Source organism: Corvus moneduloides, chromosome 3 (assembly GCF_009650955.1).
Source record: "Corvus moneduloides isolate bCorMon1 chromosome 3, bCorMon1.pri, whole genome shotgun sequence".
NCBI lineage: Eukaryota > Metazoa > Chordata > Aves > Passeriformes > Corvidae > Corvus > Corvus moneduloides.
In genome coordinates, this window is record NC_045478.1 from 106,510,737 (window position 1) to 106,532,595 (window position 21,859).

Genomic DNA, 21,859 nt, shown 5'->3' on the forward strand with positions numbered 1-21,859 from the left:
AGGGAAGGGAAGGGAAGGGAAAATAAAAACCTTTTGTTTGAATCACTTCTAAGGTCAGGATGCTATAATACTACTCTGAAAGAGAAACTAGAGAAGCCAAAGTAGGAATTGGATGAGGCAGAAGATCCTTGTCTCTTACAAGTATTTGTTTGTGAAGGGTGGCATGTGGATGATGGTATAATAGCAACCACCCCCAACCCCCTTCTTCACTTCTCTGACTGGCCTAAATGGATTTGTTTTTTAATTTCCAGACTCAGCTTTTCTGCTGAAGGTGGCCCTTCCTCAATTTTGCAGGGGTCACAGACAACAGTGGCCAACTCTAACACTGACTGGAAGTCTACAGCTTCTCTCTAGCAATTTCCACCTCGTGGTCATGGGTACCTTATCCAGTTCCCAGAAATCTTTACATGCTGCCAAGCCTATGAAACATTCTCAGATTTTAAGTAACTGCTTTCATGATTAATTCCTCCGGGCTGGACTGCAATAGCTGAATATCTGCATGGGAAGTTGTTATTCTCTGTAGCCCTGTTGTACAAATCTCTGTATCTTTCCAGCAGAGGCAGCAAAATTACCTTGTTTTACAGGGAAGAAGGCACTACAGTGATTCTCAGGAGGATTTTTAAAACTCTGTGTGCTTTCTCCGAAGTAGTTTTTCAGGAACACATACATTGCACTTAATATACATGATGACATAGTCATTTCCCTCAAGGCTTTTCTGGGAAGCATCAGGTATTTACCTCCTGACTCTGCTTCTTGCCAGTCATTTAGCTCAGGCTCTGGCTGCTTCTGTGTCTCACCGCAATGTTTTCTACAGAGCAGTCTCAACACTTTTTGTATTCCCTTTCGGGCATGTGTCTAATGTGCTCAAAGAGGAGAAGTGGAGCAGATTTAGGCAGCTGCTTCATCCTGGTGATGCTAATGGTCAGGGTGCTGAAGCCCTCCACAGTTAGTCTAGGAAAATGCAGGAGAACAAGCGAGTAGCCTTAATGCCTCTCTTCTGCTCACAGTGCGACTTGAGAGACATTTCTGTGTAGCTGCTCAATATTTGTGCTGTGAAATCTCTGGTGTCTTTTTTTCAAAAAAGCAGCTCCAACAGCTCCATTGTTTGCATTGGGAATTTTGACAATTAAGTCCTTGTGAGCTGGTGGTTGCATTTAGGAAGTTCTTTTTCTTGCCTTTGCCTTTGATCAGTCATGTTACTTTTGTTTGGATTTTTTTCTAGTTATTTTCACACCATGCATTAACATCTTACAGGAAATAATTGCATGGTTAAAAAAAATGCAAAATCTTGGTTTATGATTATTTATTATGCAGTCATTTATTAGTTTAAATATTAATAGTAAACCAATACTCATTTTATTATTTGTTTATTTATTACTAAATCAAGATCCAGGCTCATAGAAAATGTGTTTTAACAAGGAATCTGTTTTATCCTAACTTTCATTGCTGTCTGCATGTATACGCAACATGGCTATTTAATGTTGCATCAGATTTATTAGCTTCTGTGAGACAGCAGGATCTCTGATGTGCCTGTTTCCAAACACTGATGTAGCTGCATTTTTCTCATCAATATTCTTGTTACTAAGTAGTTATATACTGCTTTGCACTTCTGAGGCACTTCAGAAAAACCCCAATGCTTTACCTCATGAAAAATTATAAGGAAAATACTTTATCTCATGATCATACAACAAAAGAGAGGATAAAATAGGTAATGCACATAAATGATTATACCAAGTCTTAAAAATCTAAGGTTTGTGTTTGTGGATAAGATCTCACTGAGGAATTATGGAGAACTTGAGTGATAACAACAATTTTAAAGAGATATTTTACTCTCAAAGAAATGTGCTTTTTTCTTCTTTTGTGTGAGCAAATGGAATATAACCATGGAGCTGTTCATATTGTTGGCCTAGATAGCATTAAGTAAATAAGAAATAGTTGCTTTTTATTTCAGCTTCTCCTGCAGACCTGACACTAGTTTGGGATAGGGAGTAGGTTCTCTCCTTTCTGTAATCCCTAGCAGAGATACACATGAAGCTTCATTTTGTTTCCCCTGTGGAAACCTATTGACAATGGTAAAGAATAAGAGTATCATGGTTTGAAGGCAATGTAGTTGCAAAGAATTAAATAGAACCAGTGAGTCTATACAGAGCCTTTATTAGTGGTGATGATGCAAGTGAAAGACAAAATTCATCTTGATTCTGGGCCAGTGATAAACTTCTCAGAACTGGCTGCTTTCTTTTTCTTTCTTTTCCTTTTTCTTTTCCTTTTCCTTTTCCTTTTTCTTTTTCTTTTTCTTTTTCTTTTTCTTTTTCTTTTTCTTTTTCTTTTTCTTTTTCTTTTTCTTTTTCTTTTTCTTTTTCTTTTTCTTTCTTTTCTTCTTTTTTTAAATTTTATTTCTAACTTCTGAGTAAAGTGGTTCACTCTGATTGCATGAGGTAATAAATGAGACCTCAATGCTATCAAAAATCTGTTTTACAAAAACATCTGGTTTTTTTTTCAACAGCAGCAGGACAAGAAAAAAAAAGATGCTGAAAACAGCTAGGAAACTGGTTTCCCTCTCCAGCAAAAATACTTTATAAAGGAATAATGAAGGAAGAAATATAAGTAGAAAACTAAAGAGATTAATTTTGGGGGGTTTGCCTGCACAGGGCTGTTGGTACACTCAGGTGACCCAAAGGAGTCAAGAAAAACTGTATGACTGGTGTCAGCAGCAGTTTTGTGAGATATCTTTACATTTGTCTGTTATTTTTGGGAAGTGTGTTCTGGTCAGTTAGTCATAGTTTCTCTTTGCTAGGCATTCCATCGGTGTTTAGACGCTTGCTATCTGCCCCAACCAATACATTCACTGCTGGTTTCAGTGGGTGAGACAGTGACTGCCAAAAGACAAGAGCTGGGACAAAGAACCATGTGAAACAGCATGAAGTTTTAAGTATAGATTTCCAGAGTTATGCAAATCTAGGCAATTAAAAGGAGAGGGTTCCACTGGCCTTGGCAACAGTTACATTGCTTTGCATGAATGAAAGGTTTGTGGCTGTGGAGCAATTTCAAGGCAAGCGAGTTCCTTTCAGGTGAGGGACTGGGAATTTAACTGGCAGACAGTGGCTTCAGCACTTTCTAATGGAAGCTGGTAGTATTGATTTTTGATCTAGAAGTGAGGTCCAGTAATTTGTATTCCTGAAAAATATCCCAGGATGCTACAGAAAAGCGTGCAGCTATTTAGTCTTATGCCTTTTCCAGTTCCCGATGGGTTCCCTCATCGAAAGTGTCTCAGGCTTTCCCCGAAAACTGAGATAAACACAGCATTGCTCCTGGATTTCTCTCAGAGAGTGTCTCTAAGCACAGAGTGTGTGCACTGATAGCTGTGTGAAACCACCTCAGACCCATTGGCAGCCTGGAGCGTGGCAGCTGCTGCCCGGCAGTGGGGGGGTGGTATGTGGAGCAAGCATTTTCCCTGGAGATGAGACAGTCTCCTTTCACTGCCTGGACACTGAGAAGAGAGTGGCTCTGGATGATGTGCCAGGCTCGAGGCTGTGGGTCTGGAAGCCTTTTTTGTAGGAGAGAAACAAGTGGGTACAAACTTCCTTGTTTCACACCCCGCTCTGAGGGTGTCTCCTGGAGTATCCATTGTTTTTGAGCACACCTGACCTTGCTATGTGAGCACTCTCACTGTCAGAACCTCCCTGCTGCCATGAGCTTTGCTTTAGAGTGGCTCTACTTGAAGCTGCAGTGTCTTCCCAAGCCATTTTAATGACTGCTTTCCTCTGATACATAAATCTGTGGAGATGAAGGAACTGGTTAGTAATGCTCTATTTCTGCCCAAAGAGGAAACAAGAAATGAAATAATATTTCAGTTGAAACAGGCTTGTGGCTCGCAAGCATTGTTTCCCCATCTTCCTCCTGAGGTGGTCAGAGCTGGTGCAGCCCATTGTTTTGCGTTCTCCAGGTGTTCAGTAGCTTTGCTGCCCATGGCAGCACGAAATGAGTCAGACAGGATAGGCTGAACAGACTTTTTATTTTCACTCACATCCTGGCTTGTAGGAGTGGCTGACAAAGATAATGTGCTAAGGTACAGAAAGTGGTTTAAATATGTACTCTTTTAAAATTTCCATTGCAGGGCCCAGAGGTGGAAGTCCAGACAGGCAGGGGTTTTGTCAGGCAGTGGCATCCAGTCTCCCCTGCAGTTGCAGCGCTAAGTCACAGGACTCACTCTGAGCTAAAATGTTTGGGGATCTGCCATTGCTGGTCTGATCAGAAGGATGTTCTAGAACCTGAGATGCTTTGTTAGGTCCTTGCTTTCATTTTCCAGCATAAAAATATTCACACGCAGTTTTGTCCTCATATTCAACCCCACCTTTGAATTCACACCCCATTTTCCATGGTTTATGGCAGATGGCAACTACATCCTCTGTGTCAGCTTTCATTCTGCTGCATTAAACAAGCCATGCTCTGGTAACCTCCTAAAATAGACTGTTCTTTTCCTTGGCTGTGCTAACAAACCCTCTCTAGACAGTAGCTTAGCTGCTGCTCACTGAAGAAAAGTGCTCACACTCACATGTGATTCCTCAAGGAAATGGCCAGACCTGCTGGCATCAACACTTCACTTCCCTGCTACAACTCTCCAGTTACACATCCTAAGATAAGTGTTTGATTTTTGTGCCATTACTTCATTTTGGTAATGATGTTTGTCTTGCATCATTCGGTTCCTCTGTCACTTCCACGCAATGATCCCATACCTCACTCTTACCAGTTCATTCCTTTCTAACAGCGATTCTTTCCTTTTTGCTTTTTTTTATCTCATCAGTTTTCTGGGGTTTTTTTGTTTTGGTTTTTTCCAAAAAAACATTAAAGGAAAATATGAAACAAAGATTAGTTCCAAGGATGATATCCCAGGATGTCATCAGTAATGTCCCTAAGCTCAGTACTTTGAATTCAGTTCTACCTAACACTGTTTCCCCCTGTGCTTGTGCTTTACCTTCATTGAAGTTCTCCTAAATTCTAGTCTTCTCCAGAACTGCTAATAATTTCCATTCCAGACTCTTCACTAAAGTCTGTTATTCAGTATCAGCAATAAAACATTTCCTTTGCCCAGAGCACCAAGCATCTCAAAAAAGGCAAACACTGACTGCCAGTACAAAGCTCACATTTGATCTTGCTTACATGCTTGTCTTTATAAAAAGAGTTTGAACCTAAGTAGCCTTGAGGTGAAAATGGCAGGCCTGCGTTTTCCTGGAACACATTTTTTCTTTGCCTTTTCCGAGGTGTGGAACATTTCTATGAAGTGGAAGAATCGTCCTAGCTCTTTTGTAGTCATCTGGTATCACGTTTACTCTCACAACTGCAATTCCATCCTTTCCTTTTTTCTGTTTTCAAGTCTCTGGAAACGGAGAGAAATTGTAACTCCTGACCTTTCCAGCACTTCATTTGAGATAATTTCCACTTGCCGTTCCTATTACTTGTCCTGCCCCCACCCCTTTTAATATTATCACTGGAAAAGCAACACCAAAAACCTGATCGTAAACATCAGCTATGTTTACTAAATAGTCACCCACGTAGAGCATAAAAATACAGCAGGACTTGGCTGAGGTTTTATCCAGGTCAAATTCCCCTCGGGCAGCCTGGGCTGGGTTTACCACCGCAGGCGTTTCCTGGAGACTGCCAATCTTTGGATTTAGATCCTCATTAGATTTTATGGCATGGGATGAGCACCCTTGGAAAACCCTTCTTGGGAGCTGCTCCTTTCCTTCCTCCACCCGGCTACTGCGCTAACTGGGGAGTCCCGACGCCTGAGCCGAGTGCTGAAACGTGCCGGTGGTGCCGCGGGGCTCCAGCCTGGCGCTGCGGCCGGTGCGCTGACCCGGGCGGCGGGGAGCGCGGTGCCCATCGCCGCCCATCGCCTCCCATCGCCGCGCGGCCTCTCCCGCCGGGCCCCTCGCTGCATCCCGCAGGGGCAGGCGCCCACTCCCGCCCCGCACTCCCGCTCCCGCCCGGCCGCGGGGGGCGGTGCTGGCCGCCCATTGCCCGCGGGGTGGGAAGGGGCGTGGTTTGCCGGGGATGGGCGGGGCCTGGGCCTCGCTCGGCTCCCTCGGCTGCGGGCGGGCGCGGGAGGCCCCGGCGGCGCGCGGTGCGCTCGGCCGAGAGCAGGTAGGGCTGGGGCGGGGCTGGCGCTTCCCGGTGCTCTCCAGGTGCTTTCCCAGTGCTCTCCCGGTGCTTTCCCGGCGCTCTCCCGGCGCTTCCCATCCTCCCTCGGCGCGTAGTGGGGGGCGGGGTGGCGGTGCAGGGACCGCCGCAGCGGGCGGGCCGCGGCCGGCCTGCCCCCCCCGCCCGGCTGCGGCACACGGGCCAGGGGCGGGCGCGACCCGGGGCGGTGTCACCGCGTGCCCCGGCGGCGGCCCAGAGCCCCCCGGTTCCGGGAGGGTTCGCTCTGGTACGGCCCCGTGAGAGCGGAGCTTGCCCGTGTGCTGGGGAGCTCTGAGCGAGCAGAAACAGCCTTGAGAGTGCGGGACTTGAGCTCCCTGAGACTTCCAGCTTGCCAAAACGCCTGTCCAGTGGAGGTCACTGGATCGTGGGAGCTGGGCCTGTGTAGTCGGGAGAAGACAGACGGGATCTCATTAATGCATATAAATATCTCGAAGGCAGGTGCCAAGGGGTTGGTGCCTGACTCTCTTCTCAGTGGTGTCCAGTGTTAGGACAAGGAGCAGTGGCCATAAACTAAAACACAAGAATTTCTACCTTAGCACGAGGAATTACTTTACATTCAGTGTGGCAGAGCACTGGTACAGCTGCCCAGGGAGCTTGTGGAGTCTCCTTCCCTGGAGACATTCAAACCCCACCTGGACACGCTCCTGTGTCACCTGCTCCAGGTGACCCTGCCTTGGCAGGGGGTTGGACTGGATGCTCTCCTGAGGTCCTTTCCAACCCTGACAGTTCTGTGATTCTGTGAAAACACTGCCATGTTGCAGGAGGGCCTTGCACACCACCCAAGTCTAGAGTGTACCTACATGTGTATAATATGTCTACCATTCGTGCTGTAAATGTTCTGAAGTGGGCAGATGGTGTATGAGCAAGAAACTCGTTCTCTGAACTTAATTTTTCTGGAGCACATCTAAGTACATGATAAGGAGTCCATTATGCATAGTTGTTGTCAAAAATAGCATCACATTTGTGACAGGTTCAGCTATCAAAGCCCAGCACAACTGTATGTTGGCGCTTGAAGTGCTTTAACATTTGCAAGTTCTTACAGCACTTGCAGGAAAGCTTTGTGCTTTAACACAGATTAGAAACTAGCACATGAAAAAGTTGGATTCTCTATTATGGAAGTTCTTTTTCATGTATATGCGGAGCTACCATGCATTCCTATGTACTGTGTGGATATCAGGAAACCTGCAGTTGCTCTTCAGTTTTGTCAAAAAAAGGGGTGTCTGCGTCTGATGATTCTTTGAAGTTTTTTTCCCCTGATATTTCTGTTTCTTCATTTTCAGATATAATTCGGTTGGAAGAACGTATGGCTGGCAAATAGTAGGTATGATACTCTGCTGTGCTAAACTAGGCTCAGTGGTAGTTTGGCAGTGCTGTGAACAGAATTCTGTCTTTTCTTTCATGTAATTTTTCTAATAGTTTCTGCTCTAAACTCTTCTTATTATTACAGGAAAGTCACTGCTCTTTTGGAAGCCTCCCATTCCATTTCACCAGGACTTTCCAGCCAAATCTTGCTGAAAAGTATGTCTTGGGTATTGTTAATACCTCAGGCAGTTTTGTTTTTGCTTACAACAGAAGTCATTATGAGGATGGCGTGTGTTTGCCTTTTCACTTTCTTTGAAGTAATTTTCAACCTTTTCCTTTCCTTTGCTTTTCCAGCTCTGTGTGTGTGGTGTTAGTTAGCTGTGAAGTTCTTACACCTGAGCTGGCAGCCTCTGGAGGTGGTTGTGAGTGCAGAACATGTTGTCTTGACATTGCGTGGTTCAGTGCTCTGTCGTGACATGTGGCACATTTCTAGAGCCAAATGAAAACTCCGCAGTGTGAGGATGTGCACACTTCAGCTGGGGGTGTTGGCACTCCTGTGGGCACTCCTGTGGACATGTGAATTCATTCTTTATGGAGTTGGGCCAGCATCTGCATTGTAGCTCGTGGGTTTTTGTGCCATTCACCTGACAGCACGGGTTGTTTCCCTGCTTGCTCTGCTCTGGCGGAATGCAAATGGTGTTCTTGCCTCTGGCCCCTCAGAATAAAAGATGCCTTGGCCACTTGCACAGGTTGTGTTCTGTTTGGTCTGCTTTCCTGTGTACAGTAAACAGTCTTTCTTGTATTAATTTGGAAGTGTCTCCGTTGATTTCAAGTTCCAACAACTTATGTTGTCCTACTTTACAAAATCTCACCTGTTCCTGTTACCATCTGCTCAATCAGGTCTGGCTACTTTTCATTGTGTTCCTTTTGTTCCCTCAGTGTAGGGCTGTGCAAAAAGCTTCTAATTTCTTTTGTGTCTTTTTCCAGCTCAGGAGGCTCAGCTAATATGTCTTCTGTACTCATGCATCTTTTTCCTTTGTGCGTTTTGTGAGAGCGTCTCAGGTGCTGCCTGTGAGAAACTTGTGGATTCATGTGTCTTACAAAGCTTTTTGTTTTGCCAAAGCTTCTGAAGAAATATCAGATGGTAGCAGATTTATTTCACTGTTGCCCTTCAAAAGAAATTTAATTAGGCATTTGCAGCTTAAGAGACTTTCTAGTCCCTCACACAAGAAAGCTGTTGCTGTCGTGTTTACGACGTCTATTAAGCCATTGAAATGTAACCTCTTAACTTTTCCTGACTGTAAGAAAATATTAATTGAAATAATTAGAGATATTTTTTGCCTTGTTGAATAAAAGAGCATGTAAGCCAATGAAATTTGATAATGCTGTGGGAAAAAATAGTCCTGTCCTTCCAGTGTCCTCCTCCTTGATGTTCATGCCAGAACATGAATTTGTACAGCTGTATAAGACTAAGGAAATAAACTAGTTGGAGAAAAATGAGCATTTTTCATGTGGACCTTTATTTCCAACTTGAGGACAAGGTGAACTGTGTATGATGTGCAAGAAAAGGAGGCTTTAATTTATTTACATTGAGATTAGCATCTGTAATGCACTGCTAAAATGTCTTTTATATTAGCATGTTGATTGTGAGGTCCCAAGTAGTGGGACAGATTTATTTGGGGAAATACCAGAGTAAATCTACTCATATAGCTTGCTGTGTGTTATATACAAAAACCAAAATAAGTCTTCCTTTAGTTTTTCGTATTTACTTGGGTATAGATTAAATGTAATAAAAACAAACATTCCTTGAAGCTCAATGGCTTCTTTCTGTCAAGCAGACAGGCTAAACAAATTCCTGAGAAAAGAGTACTGTAAGCAGTCTCCAGAATAAAAATGTAGGTTGTTTAGTAGAAACGTTGCTTTTATTCCAACTGTTTAATAACGATAATTGAAGATGCAGAATTACAATTTTTCAACTGTGGGGTGTAGCCTTTGATGGTGCAATCATGTCTGTTGCTATTAAGAATAATGATTTTTTTGTTATTTGTTAATGAATTTTCCTGATGAAAATGCCCTACAAGTGGTAGCCAGCTTTCCTCTGATCTTAGCCTGTGAACCATAACTAGGATGTAACTTGGGCTGGTTGTTAGGTTTTATCACTGTAATTGTACAACCATTTAGTCTTTATTCTCTCTCCTAGATTGCTGTAAGGCCTGGGAAGTTGACTGGAAACAACACGAGGGTGAAGGTTACAGCGCTGTGGTAAGTGTGCTATTTTAAAACATCGAGGAGAAGAGCTGGGAAAGGAGCTGATACGGAATCGTGAGTCCAGGAGTGAATCACTCGGTGGTGAATTGTCTGCAGCTGTGTGTGGGAAGATGAAAGAGCTGAGAAGTTAAAAAGAGGAGGCAGCAGTAGCTGGTAGCATGTTCTTGCTCATGGTGAAGGGAGGGAATATGCATGCAGAGTATGAGGGCAGGTACTTGATGCTTCACATTTTCATAAAGCTGTGAAACATGCTAATCCATTTATCCTAACTGTGTGTTTGTTAAATATAGCATTAGTATTTTTTTCACTGCTCAAGTGGGAAACTGGGGAGAAATAGGATGTTTTCTATTAATAACGTGCCAGTTTAGTGGTGGAAGTCAAAACTAGAAGTTGGCTAACCTTGACACCATACTCTACTAGCTTTGTTAATTTATTAGTTTGTAAGAATGTAATGGCAGTAATAGTTTATGTTTGCAAATTTAAGATTTTAGTCTCGTTGCACATTATATCTTACTACGATAGAACCAATCCAAAGTATTTCTAATGAGGTTATTTATTAATTTTTTTTCCCTCCTAAAGTGGCTTTCTAGAAGATGACCATAGAGGATCTCCCAGAACCTTCCTTCGAAGGAGATTCCCTTATTGAAAGAGAGCGGTTCTTATTCCCAAACTCTGAAACATCTGTTACTTTTTCTGTTGCTGCAGCGCCAATGCCTTCAGACTGTGGTATGTACTTTAAACAGAAAGTGAGTATGTGATCAGCAGGGAATAAATTTTAAGAAAAGCTATAAACTCTTAGTTATTTCTTTCCAGAAAAAGTGTTCTTATTAAGTGGATTCTCTGTTAAAAGAAATGAAAGATGAAGCCCTGAAGCTTTTTCCATTTTTCCTATTGCATACACTATAAATTATATCTTTTCCTTTGTACAGTTCTGTGCATGTGTGGTCACATGTTTGTAGTTCTTTCTCATCTCAATGTAGAATTGGATATTGTGTTAAGATGTTAAAATTGGAGTAGGTAAGGGAAGTTAATCACATTTTAAACCCCTAGAGTTACACTTTTTCTTGTGCTTTTAGTGTGTAAACAGTGGACTAGAAGGGGATATTTCTGTTGGAAGTGTATGTTTGTGGTAGTAAGGACTGTAAAGTGAGTGGTAGAAAATTATACCAAGTGTCAGTGATCAGCTTTGAGAATAGTTGTTGTCTTCGATAACTGTCTTCACATGTATAAATTATAATATAATTTCTAACAGTATATAATATGTTAAAATGTCACTGTAGGTGAGGAGCTTCACTGATAGCTACAATGGTAATGCCTTGGAATGTTGCAGAAGATGATAATAGCATCTATATACATTAAAAATTACTCCCTCCACCTCTGTGTTTCCCATGCATTGGTTAGTGCCATCAGCTATATTCAGGAAAAATAAATATGTGTAATGGTCTGTCTTTGACAGACTCAGCATTCTCAAGACCCATTTTATAAGTTAACTGAGGTTGGGAATGTAACTGTTGCATATGATGTATTTCAGTACACGAAAGTGTGTCTTTACATGGTTTTTACATGTCTTTACATGGCCTTTTTCTCATCACTTGTCTCTCCTACTCTACTCTGAGTACTGCCATGATTTATTCCATTCTGCTTTCTTACCCCTTAGATAAAATTTCTATTTGCCTTCTTTAAGCATTGTTTTGTTGTGATATCTTCTAATAACCCTACGATGCCACTACTGTCTGTCCTACCTGCTCTCTGCCTACTCATTAAATAAAAAAAATTCCTTTTATAGGAGATTGCTGTCACCTGTGTAACAGTAACACTGTTGAATCTGGGTAAAGGAGGTTAAACCATAACAGAGAGAGATTCTCGGCCTTTACATTCAGTGCATTTGTTTTTCCTTAATATAGTTTAGCACTGTAATCAATACTTGGGAAAGATAGAGGGGGAGAAAGTAATATTTTAAAGTATCTAGATGCCACTGCTATCCTTTCATGGGATTCACTGGTTTAACAGATTTTCTGTAGCATTGCTTTGGTTTGCAAAGACTAGAGCTGATCTCCTGTTAAGCACTTAGAGTGGTTGTTATTAATACTTGATACAGTCTCAGATTTTTTCCCTAGCATGCTGATTGTTACAGTCTGCTAGAGTTGATTTCTGATAGATCATTTGGATCAGGTTTGTAGCCAGAAATCTTCCTAGTAGAGTCAGAACTGTGAATATCATACAAGGTCATTAATCTTGTTTTCTAGTTGGCTGTTTACTTTGTAGCTTTCAGCTGTAGATCAACTTTAGTTTATGTGGAAGGTAAATATTAGTGGATAAATCAGTAGATGTTGATGCATGGGATGCAGGGAAGAAGCACACTTTGTGTAGTGCTGGGATATAAGGGGTTTGGGGTTTTTATATGCTAGGTGCAAATAAAAATTCATGTTAAATATCAGTGAAGTTGTCCTCCTTTTCCATTCGTGTTGAATCAAGGTGATGCAGTTTGAGGAACTCTAAACAGCCAGGAAGCGAGCTCTGTACGTGCTTTTATCTGTTAATCCAATCTAGAAATCAGGTACTCTGTTTTTGGGGAAAGGTTGGAATGATTCATCCAGGGCTGGTTTCTACCATGTCACATACCCAGATGGGTGATGCTGTGTCTTGCTTAACCTGTCTGTCCTGTCTGAAAGCCATGAATCTGTGATGGATGTGAGCTGACGCTGTACATTTATCCGAAACCTGTTTAAAAGACAACTCCCTGATAGCTGCAGTGGGGGTAAAAGTTCAGTGTTTGCCATGATTCATTTGCCAATGGCAGTAGACTCTGCTTCCATTCCCTCTCCTCATAGCCATTGCTATCCAGATTCCTTCATATAATTTTCCAGAGCTGGAAGAAATTCCACAGATTAAAAGTAGAGGATGTGTGTAGACATGCGCGCGCACACACCTGTGAGTAACCTGACATATACTTTTATAATAAGGTGTTTTATACACTTGAGGTTTGGGTTTCCTGAAAGAACACAAGGCTTAAAATCTTTAAAATTTTTTTTGTTTGTTTTCTTGTCTTGGTTTGGTGCCCTGAATTTTGAAGGTGTTTGTTACCTGCAGCTGCCACCAGCTGGGATTGATGCATTTATGAAATATCTGAAAATAGAGGAGGTGACAGAATGCCTTCTGGATTTGAGCGTGTGTTTATGTTTTAGTATGTTCTATGTAAAGTGTGGTGGAAGAAGAAGAAGGAAAAGACGTGTTTTGTAGCATATGGAGAAATCATGTATGCAGTTGACCCCTGAGAGATCAATAGGCTTGTCTGTGTTTGGGAGCAGCTTGGAACCTGCAGCCTTTGCCTGCCTTGAGCAACAGTAAACCCTTATTAGCAGAATCACTGTCCATCTCTGTTGCTCCTTACCTAAACTTAGTCACTCTTGCAGCACCATTGTATTGGTTGTTGATTGAAAGCTTTTTCAGAAGTATAAGCAAGACCTTAGTAGCATTAAAGGAAAAATAGAGCAGATGTTAGAGAAAATTTTCTGAACTAATTCATCATTCTGATTCTTCCAGTGTGATGAGTAGTGAAGTGACTCTGCTATTCTTTGCCTCTGAGTTTGAAAAACTAGATGCATGTTAAATGTCAAGATTTTACATAAGGACTTTTTTTTTTTTTAACAGAGTTTTCCTTCTTCGATCCCAATGATGCAGCATGCCAAGAAATACTCTTCAACCCCAAAACATCAGTTTCTGAATTGTTTGCTATCTTGAGGCAGTGGGTTCCACAGGTCCAGCAGAACATTGATATTATTGGGAATGAGGTGAGATACAAATGAAGATCCTTGAATGCTCTCAATGTTAGATACTGTGTTGAGAGTGAATAAAACCAGTTCATTCAGAAGCAGAATTAATCATAAATCCAGATACAGTTTCTGCCTTTTACCAAGGCTGATCATGCCTTGTATTCCACATGTTGTCAGCTTTTATTTGGAAAGAGAATGATGATGGATAAAATTCAGTACATTTGCATAGATGGTATAAACAATGTTTCTCTTGAGGCAATTTTGTTGAGACTCTTCACCTTGGTGTTTCAATTTCCTACTTAGCAGTAATCCCAAACTCCAATATATGAAGTTACGGTTGAACCCTGACCTTAAGGGCAATATTTCCAAGGCACAAAATGAGTTTTTAGTAATTTCATCCTACTTTCTTATTTTTCTTCTGGATTACAGGCTTTTCTGGACACGTGGGGAAGTGTAGTGAATATTAACCTTACCATATTATAACTGGGGACTTCTTTTTGGGGGTGTGTGGGAGTGGGGGCTAATTGTTGAGAGATCAAAGAACAAGGGAAGAGCTTCATAAATCATTTTCCTATGCAGTTAACTGCTTAACTTTGTAGCACGTGAAGTATATGTTAGAAGGAGCAATATAAAGAACCTTTAAAACCTGTAAATATTGAAGGTTAGTTATAATGCTGTTTATTACATTTGTGTATGTTGCTTAGTTCTGCAGTGAGAGTCTTTTCTGGCAGGCTTCTTTGTTACTAGCCCTTGCAATGAATCCAGGAGTCAATATATGTGAAATAACTTATGAAATACTACTGATGTCAGAGCTAAATCGTGCTTGTTTTCCACTTGCCTGTCAGATCATTAAAAGGGGTTGCAATGTGAATGACAGAGATGGACTGACTGATATGACCCTCCTGCATTACACTTGCAAATCAGGGGCTCATGGCATTGGTGAGTAAAAAAAGAAGTCATTATAGATGTAAAAACCTAACTGACTCACATAAACTAATCTCACTGCCTGTTACAGAATTGTTCCTTGTAGTAGCTTCTTTTCTTATTGTGTGGTTTTCTCTCTTCTAGTGGCCATGAGCAGGGAAGGTGCAGAACTGCAGTTAGGCGGTGCAGTTATGGCTGTGGCCGTGGGGAGCAAGCTGAGTTAGTGGTATAGGTATTGCACACAGTAGTACCAGCTAAAACGGATATTTTGGGTAGCAAAGGCAATTTCAGACTGAAGTGCAAGCTGCAAGTTTGCAATAGTCTGTGCTATAGTTTTCTTACAGCAGAATATTTAGGTGACTGGCTGTTCTTTTTGTTTTGTTTCTTTCACCCTGTTCGTGTCAGAAGAGAACAATAAATTTCGTTTGCATTATTATGATCATAAATACTGGAAATGAGAGCATGTTTAACTCTTTGAACACCCTTATTAACTTTTCTGTGTTACTTTTTGTTGACCTGAGCCCACTTCTCCTCTGAGTTTGAGTGAGGTCTGGCATAGGTCATCTTCCCTGGTGTTGGCAGATCTTTTAACATAAACTTCAGCATTGTGATGTGTAATTATTTTTCTTCTGTCAGATACTAAAACTCCTGGGTTTGATGGCTGACACATTACTTATATTAGAGAAGAAAAGGTAGTGTTATTATATGCTAGAGATTTCAGCTCCTTATGATAAAAGGTAAAGATTTCTGTATCCTAATCCTAAAAAGAAAGGCATAGTAATAGTTCTGCTGGGAGTTTGAATGGCTTAATGTACACTTTGTGTTACACATAAACATGTGTGTGTTTTTTGAGGTCAAATAAATAAATCACTAATGCATAATTGACAAAAATTACCCTGCAGGTGATGTTGAAACGGCTGTAAAATTTGCAACACAGCTTATTGCTTTGGGTGCTGACAGCAGCTTACGCAGCCGCTGGACAAATATGAATGCCTTGCATTATGCTGCCTACTTTGATGTTCCAGAGCTGATCAGTGTTATTTTGAAAAATGCAAAGCCAAAAGGTAGGCATTGTTACCTCTGTTTCATGTAGTTGTCCGTATTTTGTAGATCCTAAGCTGGTGTATAGTGGTCTGTAAGTGTGGTGTTTCTTTATCTATTATACACAAATAATTTCTTATTTTATTTAGTCTCATTGGTTCATTTTTCTCTTAACCTATTTTTTAGTGGTTTACTGCACTGTTTCCGTTGCTGGTTTTTAAACTTTAGCTTTCTATGAGACAATAGAAGTTTCAAATAGAGTGGAAAGCAAACAGGTTAATCTTAAGTTATTGAGAGCTAAGAGAATGTTTGCAGAAAACCAAAGATAAAACTATTCTAGTAAAGTCATGTGGTTAAGGTTGCTTAAACATTGAGAAGTATGTTTGAAATGCTGGGAGAAGGGTAAAGGAGAAGTGGGAATTTGGCAATGGCATGTGGCAAACCTGTGACTGAGGCAATTTTGACATGCTGGTTTTTCCCATTTCTCAGCTATGTAGGAGGTCCAATAATTTGACTTTAGTGCTTGGCATAAGTAGGTAATATATTTTGGAATGATACTATGAAGGATTAGTAATTGGAACCCTATTTATACTAATGCAAATGGAAATACAGAAGTGGTTCTGAACCAGAACCGTTTGTTTCTAATTTGGTCAGGACAGCAAAACCAGTAAGCAACTTTATTACTAAAATTGTACAAATGTTAATTTGTTCTACGGGATATCCTTCTGATTGTGCCATTTTGCAAAAGGATTTTTTAGCTAGGGACTCTATCTCAACATTCTGAAAAGCTGGTAGGCTTTTGGAATACCCAAGGCTTGCTTACCACAGCTTGACTTTCCATGGAAGTAATTGTTAAGCAGTGCTCTTACTGGTAGGAAGTGCTTAGGAGGTGACAAGTGTGGGTTGGTAACAAAAGACAAAATCAGACTGCATAGTAGTTAAATCCACGTCACATTTCAATAGCCTGGTCTCCATAATTTGCATCAGCAGTTTAGGTCTCCTTTCGAACCTCATTTGCATTTGGTGTTCTCCTCCTGTGCAGTTCCTACAGAAGGGGTGGGACTTTGTGTAGATTTCCAAGGAAACCACTCCGGTTAAACATCTCCATCTCGGCAGCTGGCAATTCTTGGATAAGCAGCTGATGTTTTTTATCTCAGGAAATATATAAAATTATTTGCCCTGTGACGTGGAAACAATGGATAGTCTGAATTAATAGAATAATTTTAGCTCCATACTTCATGAGGCAGCTTGCAGAGAAGGAAGAACATACGTAGAGGGTGAATATGCTTTGGATGGGTCCATAGTGAACTGGAGAAAAAATGGTTGTTAACATATAAATAACTTTTCAAGACGGTGGTGTGCTGACTCTGAGACACCCATTGTGAAGCACAGGTGTTTCCTTTTGATTTACTGCTAAACTATTTTCTTTGACACTCTGTAGTTAAATTCTTTATACAGATTTACTCCTCAGTTGTTACAAGAGAGAGCTAGTTTGATCTTGGCTTTTTAGAGGTTTTAAATACAAAAATTGTATATTATTTTCCTCTAGATAGTTTGGGGGTAGTTACTGGGTAACATTTTATCTTTTTTCTGTTTATCTTTTTTCTGTCACCTCTACTATGCCCACTTAGATCAAAGCTGTGAGAGAACTGTTCAAAAAATCCAAGCATGAAGCTTGCAAGTCTGAGGAAGTCACAAAATCTAATTCAAAAAACCAAACCACACATCAGTTGTTTTTCAAAATAGGAGTACATACAACTGTTGCTGGCTCAGTAGCTGATGCTACTGACCAGTATTTCTGGAAGTTGGTTCCTATGTGTGCAGGAAATGTTTGGCTGTATTCCATGGACGTTTCAATGGCTGTATACAGCTCCTCAGCTGCTATATGGTTTTAAACTGGTGATGTCTTCTGACCTTTGGTGTATAAAGGGTACATCTGCATACCTAGCTCTCATTATGACTGAGGCTTGTGAATGCAGTCTTTTTTCATGTTTGTGTTCAATCAGTGCAATTGCAAAACTGTTAAATTTTGATTGCAAATTTGTTACCTTCGATCTTTATAAAATTGAGTCAATTTTTATTAGTATGTATGAACTTAATATGTATGTACAGACATATATAACTACTATATATGTTGATGTTTTATTTGCCCCCAAAATGTTCACTTAGTCTAACTATATAAGGATGTTGATGCAGTTGGGATATACTTTGTTTATGGCATTATGAGAAGGGCTAGTGTTTTTTGGGATGGAGACTGATACTGGAAAATACGAGGAGATTCTTCAGCCCTGAGGTGGAAAGTTTTGTGTTCCTCACCAGTATTTCAAATTGGAACGTTACTGCTCATACTTGTGGTATTTTGGTTTGTGTATTAAATAAGCTGGCATTTTTAATTAACAGTCCTATACCTAATTGACTCAAAATGACATCTCTCTTGTGTAATTTAAGAGAGGAGCCTCAGACTAAACAGACATTTAAACTCCAATCTTCTAGAACAGTAATAACTTCATAGCAGATTGAAAGATATATTGGGAACAACTGATAGAAATATATATTGTGCTAAATCTCTTCCAGCCAAATGCAGTGCTCCATTTTCCAAACTATCAGTGTGAGACCCTTCAGAGTGCAATTGTTTGAAAACAAAGAAATTAATAACAATCACCAGCTCTTACTTCATTCTTGGCCATTAGTAATTAAATCAATGTAAAGCAGATGTATAATCAGGTTTCCCTTACCCTACTGCCTGCTCACAAAGGAAAACAACTGGTTGAAGATGCATCTCATTTTAGTGCTTGACACCTAGAAGCAATAAAACATAAATGTTTCTGAAACATTAAAACATTAATTTACTTGCAAACCTGAAGTTACTCACTTGTTAATCTTGGCACAGTAGATTGGGCATCCTGAGTGGCAGCAATTTTGCAGTTAAGTCATCAGTATTTAAAAATGAGTGAAAGTACATGCTCATCTTCTGGATTGGTTCGTGGTATGAATAAGCAGATGCAAATAAGGTTGATATTCTATGTAGAATTGCTTCTCATATGCATTTGGTACATAAATAATGGGGTTTCTTTATAAATGCTGACATAAACTGTAGAAATGAATGTCCTCCCTAGGAATCTGTAGGGTGAAATGTTCATGTAACAGACTTGCATACCTCACATGTGATGTTTAATTGCAGATGTGGATGCCACCTGTAGTGATTTTGATTTTGGAACAGCTTTGCATATTGCTGCATTTAACCTATGCACAGGAGCTGTCAAGTGTTTACTGGAACATGGAGCAAATCCTGCCTTTAGGGTAAGGAGTTAGGTTGTAGATTCACCAATAGGTGAAAAAGGTACCTGGAAAAACTGAACAGTCTGTCCAGGATTTTGAGTAGCTAAAGGTGTGCTACATGGAGTGATAGTGCCTCAGAAAAAAATATTTACAACTCATAGTGGATGGTTTTATATGCTTTGTCCTACCTGTGTGTTGAAGTTTGTATTTTTGTGTCATGGTCTAGTTCATTAGTTCAAGTAACTTTCAGGAGCTTCTTCTCTTTGTTGTTTGAGCTTTCATTTATTGCTACTCATTGGTGTCTTGCAACATCTGTCATGGCAGGGAGGGATCTTTTCAGAAATGGAGGAGTGTAATCTTTCCAGAAATGCAGTGTTGTGCTCAGCATTAAGCCTGGTGTTAGCATGAGTAACTGATAATGCATAAACATCACCTGCTCTGCTTAGTAACCTAATAATAGGCATAGGTTATAGTCAAAGTGTTGCTATATATGTCTAGCCACAAATCCTGGGTTTTGATTGAGTTTTGTGTTTGATTCGGATGTTTGTTTTTTTATGTGGGTTTCTGTTTGATTTTTTGTGGCGGGGGAAGGGCTTGGAAAGTTTTCTGAATTTAGCAAAAGCAGTATCTCAGTTCTCTGTTTTCAAATGGAGGGTTGGTGTGTTTTTTGGGTTTGTTTTTTTTTTTAAGGAGAAATTATAGCTGTTTCAAGGGTGCTCAAAAGTCATTATCTTATATAGCACCACTGGTGTGAAGTCTTCTGGAACATTATTGTCCATACAGTTCTTCATGATATTCAATCTAGATCTCTTAAAAGATTTGGTTTTTGTCTCTTTATTCACTGTGCATGTATGTGTGTCAAGTTCTCTGGCAGCTGTATGTTTGTATATTTAGGAGTCTGTTGTCACAGGGAGGACTGCTTTGTAGTTGCACAAACATTCTGAGCTGGCAAATGTGTCTGTGCCCTTGAGAAATCCTGAGCTTCCACTTGTCTTCTTGCCACTGCTCGGTACTGCTTTGTGTTGGCACAGAGATTTGCAGGGCACCTGGTGGGCTGAATTGTGGGACTGATGTGACCAAAATAATCTGTAAAGTGATGACTAGAAACTCAAAACAAACTCCCCACTCAACTCTGTTTTTACTTACAGAGTGATTGGAGCTTTTTAAGGAATGGTGGATATTGAATTCTTCAAACCTGCCATAAAGTTCTGACTAGAGACAGTGTGTAGAGTTTGATTATTATATGGGAACAGCACTGTAAATGCAGAGTCAGAATTGTACTTTTCTAGCTTTGAGATGGATTGAGAGGGAGCTCAGGAAACACTGAAATTCTACTCTGTTTTGAAGGGACCAAAACAAATTCACTCTTACTGTGCATCATTCCTTCTTGGAGCTTCTGGTAATATCCAAGTCCAGGGGCTCAGTTGCGACTAATTTGGAAGAGTGAGATGGTTATTTTCCCACAAACATTGTGAGCATGGGCAGACAGATGAAGCTCCACACCAGTGGCTTTGCTAGAGTGTAGGTAGAACTGGAGCAGCCTGATAGTGCCTGCTGTCTGGGCAAGTGGCCGGGAGTTGAGGTTAACTCCAGGGGAGCTGGTACTTCAACAGCTTCTCCTGTCACGTAGGACATACAGGGACTCACAGTCACGGCTCTCCGGGAATGGGACATGTTTGGAAAGAGCTCTGTCCTTAATCCATCTCTCCTAGGATAGTCTGTATCTCGATAAACCTGTACAGATTTATTCAGGTACTGATGTGAGCCATCACATTTGTATATTCTATACATGCAGCATACATTATTTAAACTCCCTCTTACATTTGGAATAAGCCTCGCCAAGGAGTAAGCTTTATGCTGGGGTAAAGAATATTCTTTGGAAGGAGTTGGCTTTTCGGTATTGGCATTACAGACCAGAAGTCTGCCTTGCTTTCCTAAGTCTGTGTTTAGGTACACAGATACACACAGGTGTTTTGTTTCAGGTGTTCTGAGCCCTAATAATGTTCTTAAATTTGAAAGTGTTGGTTACTTGTCAAAGACGAGATGCTGTACATGCTAGCTTATCTATCTAAGGATGTTTTGGCATCCTTATTTGAAAGTGTGGATGTTTTCATAGTTGTTTATATTCTAGGAAAAGTATCTAATAAAGAGGATTAAACACTCCATAAAATGCTGTGGTTTCACCTGATGAGATTTATCTTGTAACAACATCAAATCCTGTGCCATGTTATGTTTCTACAGAATGACAAAGGGCAGATTCCAGCAGATGTGGTTCCTGATCCGGTAGATATGCCACTGGAAATGGCAGATGCAGCAGCCAGTGCAAAGGAAATCAAGCAGATACTGCTGGATGCAGTGCCTCTCTCATGTGACATCTCCAAAGCCATGATTCCAACCTACGACCACGTCACAGGCAGGGCCATGCTTTTATCGCTTGGCCTGAAGCTGGGAGACCGTGTTGTTATTGCAGGACAGAAGGTATGGCCACCAACCTGGTACTGCCCTCATAACTCCTACAGTCCATTTATTTGCCCCTTTGGAGACATACTTCAGTTAGAGGGTCTGAAATGCTTTCTTGAAGGTGTGATCACTGGATGGCAGCAAGGAACTGGTTACAGAAAGTAATAAGCTGAAAAATTGTGTGATAAAGTCATTATTATGAAAAGCAGTTTTGACAGGCATAGGCTGCATTTTGTGTCTGTGAATGATTTTTAACACTCTCCTATAGTACAACAGCATGGCTCAACTTTTATTGTTTTTGATGTCACATCAAAGTGATGGTAAAATTCACAAATTACTTTGTGAGTTGCCCAGCTTTGTTAGGAGTGTGCATTCATGAAGTACTCTTGATAGTTTCCAGAAGGCAGGGAAAAAAAAAAACCCTTTAGTTCTGCTTAGCCTATAGTAACCCAGTTTCACTGGTGCAATGCAGCTAAAATCTTTGAAGCAGTGCTGTGCCAACAGGGTTGTTACATGGTTCTGTGGAAGTGTAAGAATATAGCTAATAGAGGTCTAGCTCAAATTTGAATAGTCTTTTAGAAGCTACCATGATAGCCACGTTTTTAAAAACGTAT

At 40.8% G+C, this 21,859-nt stretch overlaps 1 protein-coding gene across 8 annotated transcripts in view; it reads left to right on the forward strand.

Annotated features, from left to right (window-relative positions):
• The first annotated feature begins 6,057 nt into the window (after positions 1-6,057).
• CLIP4 (CAP-Gly domain containing linker protein family member 4) overlaps positions 6,058-21,859 on the forward strand; it is a 32,749-nt gene continuing 16,947 nt past the window's right edge. For 2 of the 8 annotated variants that reach the window (XM_032103224.1, XM_032103232.1), the window contains exons 1-9: positions 6,076-6,141; positions 7,479-7,519; positions 9,701-9,762; positions 10,348-10,494; positions 13,420-13,559; positions 14,387-14,480; positions 15,368-15,529; positions 18,688-18,806; positions 21,027-21,263. In XM_032103224.1, coding sequence (XP_031959115.1) covers positions 10,362-10,494; positions 13,420-13,559; positions 14,387-14,480; positions 15,368-15,529; positions 18,688-18,806; positions 21,027-21,263 — 885 coding nt within the window. In that variant the 5' untranslated portion in view covers positions 6,076-6,141; positions 7,479-7,519; positions 9,701-9,762; positions 10,348-10,361. The other 6 variants (XM_032103226.1, XM_032103227.1, XM_032103229.1 and 3 more) reach the window with 6 other exon arrangements.